The 16,382-nt window shown below is 35.5% G+C and overlaps 1 protein-coding gene across 5 annotated transcripts in view; it reads right to left on the bottom strand.

Annotated features, from left to right (window-relative positions):
• The window catches only part of LOC149828014 (chloride channel protein CLC-d-like), a 59,891-nt gene that overhangs the window by 26,083 nt on the left and 17,426 nt on the right, over positions 1-16,382 (bottom strand). For all 5 annotated transcript variants that reach the window (XM_090019804.1, XM_090019801.1, XM_090019800.1 and 2 more), the window contains exons 6-11: positions 10,390-10,464; positions 7,141-7,229; positions 6,308-6,448; positions 6,146-6,216; positions 5,971-6,050; positions 5,716-5,865 (exon numbers count right to left, since the gene is read on the bottom strand). In XM_090019804.1, coding sequence (XP_089875930.1) covers positions 5,716-5,865; positions 5,971-6,050; positions 6,146-6,216; positions 6,308-6,448; positions 7,141-7,229; positions 10,390-10,464 — 606 coding nt within the window. The remainder of the gene's footprint in view (positions 1-5,715; positions 5,866-5,970; positions 6,051-6,145; positions 6,217-6,307; positions 6,449-7,140; positions 7,230-10,389; positions 10,465-16,382) is intronic.

The raw sequence follows: 16,382 nt of genomic DNA, 5'->3' as shown, positions 1-16,382 counted from the left end.
ACAAAAATGACTTGTCTGAATTATGGGAAGAGTTGGCACTTCTAGAGCTTAAGTAGCATTGTCTCGAAGATATTAAGTTTCGCCAAAAGCAAATCGATGCGGAGCATTTCTATCAATTTATTAATAGCTTAAGACCCGAATTTGAATCAACCAAGTCGTCTCTCCTTCATAGGGGAAAACTCCCCTCTATAGTTGACATTATTGAAGAGTTGAGTATGAAATAGAATACGCTTAAAAAACGTAGTACCAAAAGCGAAGAAGACTCGGTCCTAGTCATTTCTACACTAGAAAATTACATACGTATCTACAAGCCACCCCACTACGGAAGACAAGAAAATGGCAATGATAAAAGAAAGGTTATTTGTCATTATTGTCATCAACCAGGATATATCAAGCTTTAATGCCCCAAACTAAGGACTTACGAGAAGAAGGTTGCTTCAGTTAGTCCTTCACAAGAGTTGAATGACATCAACACTACCTTTCAAGATTCAACCATCGGAAGCATGTCTCTGGCTCATTTAGTGGAAGCACTGCAACCTCTCCTCAAAAGAGCATCCTCATCAACTGGAGTTGTTTTATCATTTTCCGAGGGGTAAAATGTAAGGTGAAATGTGAGTGAACACCCCTTGGAGCTACGAACTATCACAATGTACCAAGATAGTGGTGCCTCGGGTGTTGAATCAGGGTGATCACTAAATTTTGTTTCATGTTTGCTAGCATGACATTTAATGCAAAAACAATTTAATTTGAAAGATAATAATATGATTCATGCATATAGGATAGGCATGTAGATACATAATTATTTGTTTAATTAATTGCTTAAATTGATTGTGTAAATAATTCTTTATTGATTATTTAGATTAAATTATTTTGGTTATATACATAAATCATAAGCGATTCTGAGATGCAAGCAATTCCTTAGGATCATTCAATTAATTGCAAGTATTTATATTTAGTTTAGTTAAAAAGATTGTTATTATAAGCATAGTTTAATTATGATTGTAGAAAAACACGTAAAGGAGATGTGTCTTATATATATTGTGAAACATCATATATGAGAGGTGTGACATATTTTTATGTGATTTTATATATGCTAGAGACTTGATAAAGGTCTACTAGTACATAATTTGACATTAAGTTGTCTCACTTATTTTTGTTTAAAATTTTTTAGGTTCATAGAAATGAGATGACAAATGCTACAGTATACGACTCAACTAAAATTTTGGCATAGATTAAGATGATTTGAACTATCTCTAAGTTTTTTTGTTTTTGGCTTGTATAAACTCTAATATTCATTCAATGGAATGAAATATTTTTGAAATGATTATTGTGGTTTTATTTTTAACCTATGACGGGTCCGAACATCAGAGCAGATTTTCTATTTTAAAAATAACTTTTGTTGTGTTTTAAAATTTCTCACGATACATCTCTCGATATTAAAGGAATAGGGAATTTCGAAAGTTCTTTTCAAAACTCAAAAAAGTTTGCTATTCCAAAAGTTAGATATGTTCCTAAATTAAATTTAAATTTTTTTATATGTTTCTCAAATATCTAACCATGAATGCAATGTCTCCTCCTCTTATGGATGTTGGGTGTGTTAAAATATATAAGTTATCATATATATATACACATTTCACATGCATATGTATATTTAAATATAGTTTTTACTTTTGTCTTTGGTAATGCCCACTAGGGGCAATTTAGTCTTTTTGTATCTAGGTAAATATCCATGTCCACTAGGGATATTTTGGCTTTCTTTATTTTTTCCTTTTCTTCTTCTTTTCTATATATATATATATATATATATATATCTGGGTTTGGTTTTCGCAATTGTTTAAAAAAAATCACTTTTCAACGGGTATGAGTTGGGGTCATCACATTACCATTTCAAGAAATAATTTTTTTTGCTTCGAAACCTCTTCAATTAATACATTCAAATGTATGGGGCCCGACACCAATTGTATCACAGTGTGGATATGCCTACTATGTAATTTTCGTTGATGATTTTTCTAAGCATACTTGGTTTTATTTCCTTAGACATAAATATGAAGTTTTCTTACATTTTTAAATATTTCATAATTTAGTGATAAATAAATTTGAAAAGGATATTTCTATCTTTCGAACTCATTCAGGGGGAGAATTTTTAACAAAAGAATTCAAATTATCCTATGTAACACGGACTCTTCTAACAGGGCACCGCACCCATGTCGCACCTGCACCCAGGCGGGTGCAACACATGGACACAGCTTCCTTTATGTTAGGTGAAGTCAACCACACTTAGGTCCATTTCTATCCAAAAGTAGATTCAGTTAACCCTAATCAAGTTCATTTTTATTTATATTATATATATAAATAAATAAATGCAAACACATACACGTAATGTTAACTTAAAACCGTTAAAATATATATATATATGCTCCCCGCACCTCCGCACCCAAGTTTTTTTAAAGTGTCGCATCGCCGCATCCGCACCCATACCCACACCCGCACCTATGTGACATAGAAATTATCTAAATTTACATGGCGTCACACACCAAAGATCTTGTCCTCACATACCCTAACAAAATGATTTGGTCGAAAGAAAACATAGACACATTATAGAAACCAAAACTTTGCTTATAACAAACCAAGTACCAAAGGATTTTTGGGTTGAGACTGCTTTAACTGTTGTTTATCTCTTCAACAAAATGTGTCACCAGTTGAAACACTTTTTAAAATAACTCCTGAATATGCTAGATTAAGAGTCTTTGGATGCAAATATTTTGTTTTCAATAACAATAATAATAAATTGTTGCCTCGTGCTATACCTTGTGTCTTTTTAAGTTATGCAAATAACCAAAAAAAGCTATAGGTGTTTTGATTTTAAAAATACAAAACTTTATGTTTCAAAAGATATACAACAACAACTACGCCTTCATCCCAAAACAATTGGGGTCGGCGATATGAACCAAAAAAGAAAATCATTCTGGGTCTTCCACATGAATCCTTCTCCTCCAATCATTTCTATCCAATGCCATGTCCTCGGTGAGGTTCAAAGCATTCATATCTTTTCCTATCATCTTCATCCAAGTCTTCTTAGGCCTACCCCGACCTCTTTTAACTAATATATTTTCCCATTTCTCCATCCTTCTAACTGGAGCATCATTAGGCCTTCGCCGAATATGTACAAACCACCATAAACGATTCTCTCTCATCTTATTTTCAATGGGTGCAACGCCTACCTTCTTACGTATCTCCTCGTTTCGAAACTTATCTTTTATTGTATTTCCACACATCCATCTAAGCATACGCATCTCAGCTACACTCATTTTTTTAATATGATGTCTCTTGGCAGCCCAACATATGATGTTTCAAAAGATATATTTTTCCTAAAAAAGGAAAGTTTTTTTTATTTTGAAAAATCTAAGGAAACAACAGAGTATTCATTTTTGTTGGATTTAATTCCAAAGTTTGATGATAATTGTGATTATGAATGTGATCTTGATGAAGATCATGAGATTAGAGATGATTTGGTGAATACAAAAACTGTATTCAATATTCTAGGTGAAAGGATCCTACCCCCCCCCATGTGCATTAGATAGATATTCTGGAACTAAAACCCAGTCTGAACTCCAATCTAAAAGGTCATCCAGAATTTCAAAACCACCTGAAAATTTTGTATCCTACAATTCTTTTTCACCCAAGTACAAAACCTATATTGCCTTAATTCATTCATATATAGAACCCTCAACCTATGCTCAAGCCAAAGAATACTCTGAGTGGGTAGAAGCATTGAGGTTAGAGCTAGAAACCTTAGAAGAAACCCAAACCTAGACTATTCAAGACATCCCACATGGAAAGAAACTCATAGGTTGTAAGTGGGTATATAAAGTGAAAACCAAGAGTGATGGGACTCTCGAAAGGTACAAAGTCAGATTGGTAGACAAGGGATATTCCCAAGAATATGGCATAGATTATGAAGAAACATTTGCTTCAGTTGATAGGATGACCATTGTTAAGACCTTAGTAGCCTTAGCCCCTATTAGAAAATGGCTCATATGTCAAATGAATGTAAAAAAAAAAATTATTAATGGAAACCTAGTTGAAAAGGTTTTTATGGAAGCTCCACTTAGTATAATCATTCCTAAGGGAAAAGTTCTTCGTTTGAATAAGGCTCTTTATGATCTTAAACAAGCACCAAAAGTTCCGTATGATAGGTTTAGTCATGTTATGTTTAATATCGGATTTCAATCATGCTTAACTGACACCTTGTTTGTTAAGATTTCTAATGCGAGTATCATTATTCTTCTCTTCTATGTAAATGATATGATAATCACCGAAGGAGATAAGCAGAGAGTTGAAAACATTAAAAAACTTAAAAAAATATTTTGAAATAACTGATTTGGGTTTTTTAAATACTTAGTAATTGAAGTTGCCTACTCTCCTAGGGGTTATCTGTTGTCTCACTCTAAATTTATTCTTGATATTATTTTCATGTCCAGAATCACGAATGAAAAAAAGGTTGATACTCCTGAGGTTGTCAATGCTAAAATGAGAATTGACGATGAGGAACCACTTAAAGATTCAACTCCTTACAAACAACTTATCGGAGTACTTTCTTATCTTTCAATTACTAGACCTGATATAGCATATGCTACACACACAGCTAGTCAATTTCAACATGTTCTCACTTCTGTTCACATGGGAGTTGTTTTTCGCATTATTAGATATATTAAGTCTTCTATTTATCAGTCTTTTCTTATCTGCTTCTTTCACGTTAGATTTAATTTCTTATATAGATATTGAGAGGGGAGGTAATCCTAATAACAAACACTCAACCAAGGGTTTTTGTGTCTTTTTAGGTGATTCTTTGATTTTATGGTGATGCAACAAAAGGTCTCTCTCTCTTCGACTGAAGCTCAATACCGAGTCATGGCTACGACAACTATAAAAGTGGTCTGGCTACGAAGATTGCTAGCAGATACGAAAATTCATTTCATAAGAGCGTCAACGAATGTGTTGTGACAACAAAAGTTTCATCTACATTGTCAGCAACGGAACGTTTTATGAGCGTACAAAACATATTAAAATGGATTGTCACTATGTACGACAGGAGTATCTACATGGCACTACTGATCTGCCCTATGTTACATCAGAGTACCAGTTGGCAGATTTTTTCACCAAACCTCTTGCGGATCAAGTTATACATGTATAATCAATTCCAACCCACAACAAATAATACTGGACAATGTGTGTTCTGAATCGGTCCTAAATTCAGATATCTGCTACCTGGTTCCTAAAACATGGGTACCGGTTTGGACCGGAGACAGAACTCTGACCTATTAGCTTTCCAAATTATGCTGGATTTGAAACTTACAATCTACAAACAGTGTGAACCTTTATAGGACATTAGTCTGAATGGCTCAACTAGATATCACGTTTTCAAGATATACACCATAGATATTCCCTGAATCTTTCATTTACATGGGACCAATATCTGTTGGAAGTAAATAATGTCCAACCATGCAAGGTGTGCATCAACCAAAGTCCAAACGCAAGAGATGGTTTAAGTGTTCAGTGTTGATTTAAAATAAAAAATAACATTTTCCAGAAAATGTATAATGTTTCCATGTTAAAGACACCACAAACTGAATTAAATTTATAAAAGGCAATAAATTGATAAATCCCATGGACAGGCAAGCTACATCCAACATAAAAGGCTAATCAAAAACTCACATTTACATAATTTCCATAGGTTCCTGGTGGACGAGGACATTCAATACCAGAGTTGGATTCTGACTCTGGGCATGGACTACATTTTCTTAAAAGTGGCAATCCAAATGAAAGGATTGATGTGATTAAAGACACCAGGCATACTTCAATGATCTGCAAGAGCAGACAATTTTCAGAATTCTGGAGATAGCTGACAGATCAATTCAAATGAAAAATTACATTCGGCAAGTCTTAATGGCTACAAGCCTATTACTCTACCTTTATTTTGTTCCCCTTCTTATGCAAAAAACTTCGACGCCAACGAGTTATATAAAGTGTTAGTTGATTAAATAAGGCTCCTGGAAATACCACAGAACATGCATTCAGTAATTCAGAAGATGAAAACAGAATTTGATGCATCCAACAACAAACATGCCATTCATTAAAAACTTACCTAAAAGACCGCCAATAACACCAATAACAGCCATGGGCAATAATTCCTGAAAAGAGTAATCCTCTTGACCACTAACATAAGAACATAACTAAAAGTCAACTACAGAACCAACTCAGAGAAAAGGAATGATTCATAAGTGTTTGACAATTTGTAGATACTAACCCGGATATATCCCATATAATGAAGCCACCAGAGCCAAAATGTCCGCAATTACCATTTCTGCACCAACCCATGGCAGAACGAACAAAAACTGCCACAATGGCAGATGTAAAGAAGACCCGCCACATGAGTTGACTCCTCCACCTGCCACAAAATACAACTTATTTCAAGACTAGATCAAACATATGCCAACCAGTAAAAGTTAAAACAACCACCACAAATCTTTTATGTACAAGTCATTGCATCATGCATCCCCCATGTATTTTCCATGACTCATTACTCTCTTAGAATGTCTATGCAACATCATATAAGGCCCCTGAACCTATGACTGAAAAGTAATAAAAGCTTTTCTATTATTTGTCTAACCATTTGTTTGGTTCCATGCTAATATTTCCAATATTTCTCCGAAGACTGGCATTGCTTAATTATCAAAGTTAATTAAGTTTGTCCCTTACCTTCCACAGCAACCTCAACAACATAGAGGATATATCATATCATTGAAGTCAAATACATAACATGAGACGCTTAATGGATTGTTAGCTCAGCCTTTACCGTTGACCTGATATTTTTCCTCACTAGCATACAATCTTTGTCCCAGTTTTATTCCACTATTTACTTGTATTGTCTAAGCCTTTTTCACTCGAGTAGTACTTTCTGCAATGTGATGTGTGATCCTTACAAAGATCTACTTTTTATGTTAGTATAGTGCCTAGCCCCTTTTGCATCCAATTGCTTGTCCTTATGACAATCTACTTTTCTGTTGTCATACCATCTAGCCTCTTTAGCACCCAATTGCTCTACAGTGATTACAATAATGAATCTTCAATAGCCCTTACCAAGATGTAACCTCCTCAAGTGCAAAAAGTACACCACCAACAGGAGCCCTAAAAGCAGCAGCAACTCCAGCAGCACAGCCACAAGTTACCTTTCAAACATAAACCCAATTAGAGAAAAGTGCATTTAATTAAAAAGGCAAAATGCTTGGGACATAGTTTAGTAGAAAAGACCTTTTAAGTAGCATGTCCATCTTATAAAGGGAAAAGAATATATGCTAAGATCAACTAGATCCAGAATAAATAATTTTAAAGGAATAAGATGTGGGAAAGAATTTATGGTTTGTCAAAGATAAGGTGGGAATAATACTTCTCAATTTTTCGTAAGACTACTGAGGCAGCAACATAACAAAGAAAAAATAGTAGCATCATGCTACAATTTACAATGACCAAACATCAATGTCTGCAGAATTTTTATTTCTCATCAATAGATGATGTCATGAAGCAACCAGACAAGGTCAAGAGAAAACAAAATGGAGCAACAGATGAGGGTTCTTTAGTCCTATGTGAAATAGATGCTAAAACCACTAACATCAAAGGCACAAGATAAATCTTTAACATCTGCAATAATGTCATGGACTGCTCACGCTGAATCAACAGCTCCCAGTCCCAACCAATCACATCACGTAATAAAGAGTAATAACCGTACTACAGCTATACAGCCCCAAGATCTCTAAGCTCAAGTTGGGTATTGTGACCTGAGTCAAGGAATTCAGTAATGTGTGCCTAGTAAAGTCTACAAAATGATGCTACAACAACAACTACGCCTTCATCCCAAAACAATTGGGGTCGGCGATATGAACCAAAAAAGAAAATCATTCTGGATCTTCCACATGAATCCTTCTCCTCCCATCATTTTTATCCAATGCCATGTCCTCGGTGAGGTTCAAAGCATTCATATCCTTTCCTATCACCTCCATCCATGTCTTCTTGGGCCTACCCCGACCTCTTTTAACTAATATATTTTCCCATTTCTCCATCCTTCTAACTGAAGCATCATTAGGCCTTCGCCGAATATGTCCAAACCACCGTAAACGATTCTCTCTCATCTTATTTTCAATGGGTGCAACGCCTACCTTCTTACGTATCTCCTTGTTCCGAATCTTATCTTTTATTGTATTTCCACACATCCATCTCAGCTACACATTTTTTGAATATGATGTCTCTTGGCAGCCCAACATTCTCTACCATATAGTAAAGCGGGCCTAATAGTCGTCCTATAAAACTTTCCCTTCAACCGCAATAGCATTTTACGATCGCACAACACTCCAGTTGCACTTTTCCATTTCATCCACCCAACCTTTATCCTATGATTTACATCCCCATCAATTTTTTCATACTTTTGAATGATAGATCCCAAATATTTGAAACAATCATCCACCGGTATTTCTTGCTCACCAAGCTTCACTACACTCCCATCACTACTTCGTTGCTTACTAAACCGACATTTCATGTATTTTGTCTTACTCTTACTCAACTTAAAACCTCTTGCTTCCAATGTCTATCTCCATAATTCTAACTTAGCATTAACCCCAACTCTAGACTCATCAATCAAAACAATATCATCAGCAAACAACATACACTACGGCACATACTTTTAAACAATATCATCAGCAAACAACATACAAAATGATGCTAAAAAATTTAAATTGGTGAAAACACATGTCTAAACAGCTCCAAGCTCTAATGGAAGTTCCTACCTAATCTAGGCCAGTGAGTTGACTCAATTTTTTTGCATGTCACATAAGGAGCTTGAACACTTAGAAATAGAATACACATTTTATGCTGCATCACCTAGCCACCTTGATCAACATATTTGCAAAATAAATGGTAAACCATACAACTTTTTACATGATACAATTAACAGGCTAATACACAAATATGCATGCAAAATCTTCCACAGGCATTCTAATGGACGTTTCTGCATGAACGATCGCTCATGCTGAAGCCATCAAACGATTTCCTTTATCATAGGGCTCCCTGAAGCTGCACCAGTTGATGTGTACAAGTCATGATAAGCATAGAGTTATGGGAGGGTAGTGCATTTAAAGTCAAAGAGAGGGTATGAATGTGTTATGTTGGCACCCTGGACTTGATAGATGCATGGCAAGCAAAAATTACTCTACTCTCCCATGCAAGCAAAAAACTTAACTAAGATATTCATTTTGTATGAGCAGAGATCAAATCAAATATTATTATTTTATCCAGTGTTTTTGAAGTTGAGACAGCTGCAGAAGCTCCCCCTAGCTTTTTCCAAAGATGAGATGAACAAGAAATTCATTTACTTAATGCCACGTGATAATAGTGTTTTTATGAAGGATAGACTTTAAGAACAAGCTACAGAATCTAGATGTCCATTTATTTTGCCCAACAGTTTCATATTCATGTTCGCCTTAACTATAACTAAAAAATAATGCAATCAGAATTATGAGAAAATTCTTAATTACAAAAGATGAAGTAAAATATTACTTAATGACATAAGACTAAGAGTGCCATAAAAAATTTTAAGAACAAATGAATCTAATCTAGCATACAGTATGTTTAATATTGGCCATAATTTAACAATCAAAACTGGGTGATAGCATCCTCACCAGAATATACAGTGTGTGCAATACATACTCATGCACCATTAAGAATAGTAAAACCAATCTATCAATTATACAACAACACAGATAACATAAGAAAGAACAGAAGGGCATGAAAACAGCATCATCTAGCTTATGTGCATGCAATTGAATAGGCTATTTGCATATCCAGATAATATACACTAATAAATAATGTTTTGAGAGGAACATACTAATAAATAATTGTACAACTGGAAAATCAAATTCAAACTTTTGAAGAAAAATCTGCTCCAAGAAAATCAATGTAGGTTCCTAAGAGGAATAAATCTGTTCCATGTTTGGTCCAAAAATGAAAGTTGATTCAACGGGATGTGATTTGAGAATTTGACCCATAGCCTAAACAATTAATGAAGAAAGACCATCTTATCTAGTACCTATAAATTCTGTATCCTTTTTTTGCTTTGGAATATATTTCAGATAAAACACAAAATATAGTTCAAATTCCATGGAAACAGTTTTTAATTCCAGAGACTAAACCTTAGTGCTCAAAATCTTCTCAGAGTTCTACAAAATTCCAACAGCGACATCATAATATACATCTTTTCTTCAAATGAAAAGTTTTATAACGGTACTGTATAGTGTTTGTTCTTGTGTAAATTCATAATCAGCATGAGACCATAATACTCACAAGATCACGGCGATCACGGTCACTCCGAAACACATGCAGCCATCTTGAGCGTATATGGTACTTTGTTGACCCACCCTGAATACAAATACAGGAGAAGCATATCATTAAGACTATAAGATAAGAAATTTGACTAAGATAACCAAAGACATGATGATGAATACTATAGAACAGAACCAGAGAGCATCAACACTAAGGGCAGATTAAGAACCACCAGCAGACAAGCAAAAAAACTCAGCAATCCATACACCAAAAGGAAAATAAATAAAGGAACGTGCACCAATTTCTGTAGCTTATTTGGGTTGCATGCCTTTGACTATACAAAAGTAGATAAAAGTCGCTAATATCCATAATTAACCATCATAGGGACAAAGGTCATACGTTCAGAGGATCATAACTTAGGAGGAGCACCAATACCTCAACTCCATATTTTTTCAAGTAACCATGTTTTGAATAATCAAAAATGTGTCTTCCACAAAACTAATAAATATGAACATCAAGAGACCTGAAAATAAATAAGTTAATGATGAAACATCAGAAAGGTTGCTTTTTATTAAGTTAATGATGAACACAAAGGATTGCAAAGGCAACCTACGACTGTCTGCAGCCCAAAGGTGATGTTAACGGGTACATTATATTCTATATCTAATCAAGCAATAAGGATAATGATCTTCGTTTCAGCTATTCAGATATAATGCATGGGTAAACGAATCAATTAGTTCAGTAGGATATGAAAAGATCCACTCTAGCTTTAAGCAAAAATTTATCCAGAATTACTCTTTGTTTCAGTGTGCAAAAGATGTTCTAGGAAGAACGAGGAATAAGATTAAAGAAGAAAAGTTGAGACTACCAGCCATATAATGAGTAGGTCAACAAAGTCTAGCTGATGGATCACCCGGAAAACCAAACCAAACCAAAGCATTTGTGTGGTGATTACAGATATCATTTGTGGTGGATATTCAATCAGATCATCGTGTGTAATATGATTTTGTGGTGGATATTCAATCAGATCATCAGGTGGTGATTACAACAATCATTCTTCATTGTTTGGAGTAGGATAGACTAATCTTGACTAAGATTGGTGATTTCTTGACTAATTTTCATCAAGATTTATTCTTGATATCGGTTGAATAGTACTGGTATATTGCTTAAGGCATTTTGAGTTCAGCAATTCTCCTGCTTATCATTTGTTATATTTTGGGGGTTGTTTAGTATAATTTTGCTCCTTGGTTACTACAGTTAGTGTATTGTGCATGGCTGTTGACTTGGAGTTTGGAGGTAATTCTGAAAGATTAAGAGGTGGCATGAGCTTCATGCATTGCTTCTATTGTAAAAAACTCGGTCATATGAAGAAGACTTGTCCTATAGTGGGACTAGTATTGATTGTACTCCTGCAAGAAGCTCTTCAGATATTTTTTTGTTGCACAACTTCTTGCTCAGTCTGAAGTTACAGTCTCTTCTCTTTCTCCTTCTCTTTCTACCTCTTATGGTCTTTGTAGTGGCTCATTTGCATTGTAGCTGGGTCCTCTATGTAATATCATGTATTTTCATAGTTAAATCCATAGACTAATGAAAATTTGGCTAAGTGTTATAGAAATATAGGTAGAACCCTCGATGTTAGGGTGTGATATTTGAGTCTAGGCTTGGCCCAGGTCTCATTAACACAAGATCTAAACAAGCCAATTAAAATGTGATAAAAAGTTTTATCTTCGACCTTTAAAATCAAGCGAAATTTAGGTCAAATGCGGGCGAATTTCAGAGGCAAAATTTGAGTTATATATCGTTAAATGTGTCACAAAATTTTGAGTACAATGGTATTTTATTTTTTCGAATTCAGACTACGGTTTGCCCAAAAATCGCATTTTTTCTAAAAATGACCACCTCGACGGGCAGAGTCCGGATTTGGGTCAGATTGGATCCAACACATATGATCCAAATTAATACGGATCTGGACTCAGTCCAAGACCCATATTAATTAGGAACTGATCCAGCTTAGGATCCAAATGAATTTTGGATATGGATTTGGATCTTGGATCTTGGATCTGAATCAAGATCCAAAATCTAGATCCAATTGAAATACAACTTTAAATTTAATATATAGGTTTAAATTGAAATTATTTAAAGTTAAAAAGACTCCCAGAGGGATAAGGTACCCTCTGAAAGCGTCTAAATATTTAATTAGTAATAATTAATTAATTAATTAACTAATTATTAAAATATAATTAATTCCAAAATTCGGAATTTGCTAATTAATTAGACTCTCTAGAAGAGTCCTTAATAGTTTAAGGAAAGGTTTAAAGTAAAGAAATCTAGAAAAAAAGAAAGATTACATGAATTAGGAAAGTAGGGTGGAGGAGGACTCCCAAATGGGAAGTCCTCTCTCCAGCCTACATTAGGGGTGGCAATCGGGTCGGGTTGGCGGGTAATCATACCTCAACACGAACATGACCCGTTTATTAAACGGGTCGGATGTGGCAAACACGAACACAACCCATTTATTAAACGGGTAACCCGACCCGACACGGTTAACCCGTTTAATAAACGGGTCGGGTCGACACGACCCGATTACACCTCCATCTGTATTTTGTTCTATCTTTTTTCAAGAAATGGTGCCTCTTAAAATGCTTTGGTAATGATGAAACATTGTAGGTTCTTTCCGTCACTGCAAAAGTTAGTAGCATTCAGATAAAAAAATAAAATAAATAGTGACCAAGATAGGTTGATGATGCAAGAGATGGTCACCATAAATGCTCAGAGCCGCCTGAGTTTATTATTTTTGCCAGATACTGAAGGACAAGAAAGAATCAGAGATTCAGGCAATGATGGCATTGCACTCAACCTCAATGACAAGAACAACCTCGTGCTTCAGTCTTTTGCCTCCAACTTTCCAATCTAAAAAGCCTATGTCTTCCTTGCATCAAACAATGGTATTACTCTCACCAACAAAATTTAAATCCCAAACTATTCATCATCCATCCCCTATCAAACGTTCTTTCAGTCAAAAGATGTTGATCCTAGGCGCCAAACTCGGAAGTTTGAACCTTCAAGACTCACTAAATTACATAAGTACCCTTAATGCAGAGAAAAAGAAAGAAAATGTGAAAACCCATTCAATGCACAAAATATCATAAGGTATTATGTCATTAAAAGTTGAGAGCCAATAACTTATACATTAAATAGACAAGACCAGATGGTGAGTTGCTCTGTTGCACCTTTAGAAGCAAAAATATTCTTTTCGGAAACCGCATCTGGGTTATCTTCCTTGCAACGTATATATAAACGAGTTGCGGGTTGCGGGTTGACAGGTTCGGCTAAACGGGTTGACCTGCCCGCCTAACCCGTTTATTAAACAGGTCAGCTGGGTTGGCGGGTTGGCATACCCCTAACATAAACCCGACCCGTTTAATAAACGGGTTAGGCGGGTCGACCTGTTTATGACACGAACCCGTTTAAGCCAAACCCGAATCCGCCTAAGCAGACTGGCGGGACGGGTTGGCGGGTCGAATCAGATTTTGCCACCCCTAGCCTACATTAGAAGGGGTTGGAAGGATAAGGGCCTATTTTTCTATATAAGCTCAAAAAAAAAAAAAGAGAAAGAGAGAAAGAGGAAAGAGAGAAAGGAAGAAGGAAAAGAAGGAGAAGGAAGAAGAGGAGATCCTCTTCCTCTCCAATCATCTGTCGGTTCTTCCGATCGTTTTTCAAACTCCAAACAAGGTACGGGTGTTCTCTCTTGTTTCGGATAAAAAAAAGGGCTTAAATAAGCTTTAGATAATATTTTTGTAGAGAACCATGGATTCTATTTTGGTTTTTCATCTTTTAATCCATGAAAATCAATGTAAGAAGGTCTAGAGTATGTGAAATTTGAGTTCCTACATTAGTTCCGCATGTATTTGTGTTACCCAAGATATATATAAACATCTCCATGGGTATTTTGGACAGATCTGTCCCATGTGTTTAGCGAGCAGATCTGGCTATCGTGATAATGGACAGATCTGAACCCTTGTCCGATCTGGATAGATTTGTCCACTAGACTAGTGGACGGATCTGAACAGGTAACAAGGGACTGTGATTCTTGAAAATTTGAATCTGAACATGAGAAGAATTTTTTTTATATATCCGTTTAAAGAAAAGAAAAAAAAATCAGACTCGATGTTACCATTGTCCAAGACAGGACGGACAGCTGTCTAGTCCCAGCTGACACAGCCGGTTGGGACAGAACAGTCTGTTGTCCAGTCCCAGCTTATTGTTCAGGCTGGGACTGGGTCCCTGTTTTAACAAAAAAAATAAAATAGGTATATATATAACTGGGCAGAAACCAAATTAGGAGCCCAGCCGACTGTCAGCTGGCAGTCCTATTGGATGTTTAAAAATAAAATATATGACAGTCTCCTTGACTGTCAAATAAAATATATATATATATATGGGCAGGGGTGCATGTTGTTTAAGCCCAGCTGACAGTCGGCTGGGCAGATTCAACAAAAGTATAAAAGTAGCATCTGGGCAGATCTGTCTACTTTTATAGGTAGACAGATCTGCCACATGTATTGTGGACAGATCTGCCATGTACATACGTGTGCAGATCTAGCCTAGATTTGTTGCATGTGTTGTTACAAAAAAAATATATCCATGAATCTGATTTGGTTTCCCATGTTTAACTTATGTTAAATCAATTTAAGCATGGCTGTTTTGGTGTAATCCAGATTTGGAACTTTTATTTTATGGCAAGAGTACGTTTTATATGTATTAAATGCATTCGTTGCTTATGAGATTTGAAAGAAAAGCATATAGATTATTTGTTTCCATTGATCCCATGTAAATCCTTTACACACGCACTTTACATTGATCCTCTACTTATGACAATATATATACATACATGTGTACGTGTGTGTAAGTGCTATTTCGGTGATAAAATTGGGAACGGACTTGGGTCGGCTCGACCTCAGCATATTCAAAGTTAGAAAGTTTCAATAGAAAATTTCAACTAATGAATAACACTTTACCTGGATCTTGTAAATCCCCTTTCACTTTTGATGGGCAGATTTTAAACCTGTCAAGCCCAGTCCGAATGTAGGATGGATGGGCAGATTTAAAACACAGAGAAACTGGACACTGGTAATTATTGAAACAGTCCCAGCCGAACCACAGATCGGCTGGGCACTGCTATGCCTGTTAAGCCACAGCTGACTGCATCGGTTGGGCCATGTATATTGACAACAAAGCCCCAACCGACCTGCAGTTCTGCTAAGCAAATGATTTTCTGGGCAGGTTCAAATTTTCCAGCATATATGCTGTTAGAACATCCTGCTTTGGTTTGTTTTAAACTTATAAAACTGATACATCTTTGGACAGCTTCAAATATATATATATATATATATACAAAAGATGAACGGGACATATTTCAAAAGAATCATAAATAGGTATGTATGTTAAATGTCCAGAGATTTCCTATGTTAAATGTGCAAGCTCTTAACCATATGTCCAGATTTAGTTGTTCAAGCATGTTCAGATTTATTTGTGCATATGTAAGATCAGAAATGCTCATGATTATGTTCGGAAGTGTATGTGTCAAATGCACATAGTTATGTCCAGATTCTCATTGACTTATGTTATTTCCAGATTTATATATGATAAAAGATTAGCTTTTATACATGCCAATGTAGACTTATGCATGTATTATATGTAGATTTGCATGTCTATGCATATTCAACTTTTGCATGTTTATAACTGGACTGTTATACATATTTTCATATGGGTATGGGAATGGTTGCTTGGAATGTACCAATGTTGTCCCCTGTGCGGGAAGGTTTGGACTCGATGGTTGTGTGTTATACCCGGAGCTTGCCCAAAATGGCTAAAAGAATTGTTGGTTATGCATGATTATGACATTTAAAGTGTTGCTACTTACATATGCATGTAGTGGACATGTGCAGTCCTGAAATTTATATTGGTGTTCTATTCGCATGATCACATGCATGTTTGCATATTGAGCATCAGAT

Source organism: Nuphar pumila, chromosome 10 (genome assembly GCF_984573655.1).
Source record: "Nuphar pumila chromosome 10, dmNupPumi1.hap1.1, whole genome shotgun sequence".
In the NCBI taxonomy this organism is placed as follows: Eukaryota; Viridiplantae; Streptophyta; class Magnoliopsida; order Nymphaeales; family Nymphaeaceae; genus Nuphar; species Nuphar pumila.
Note: the sequence above shows the minus strand (reverse complement) of the source record. Positions and strands in the feature narration are given on the sequence as shown.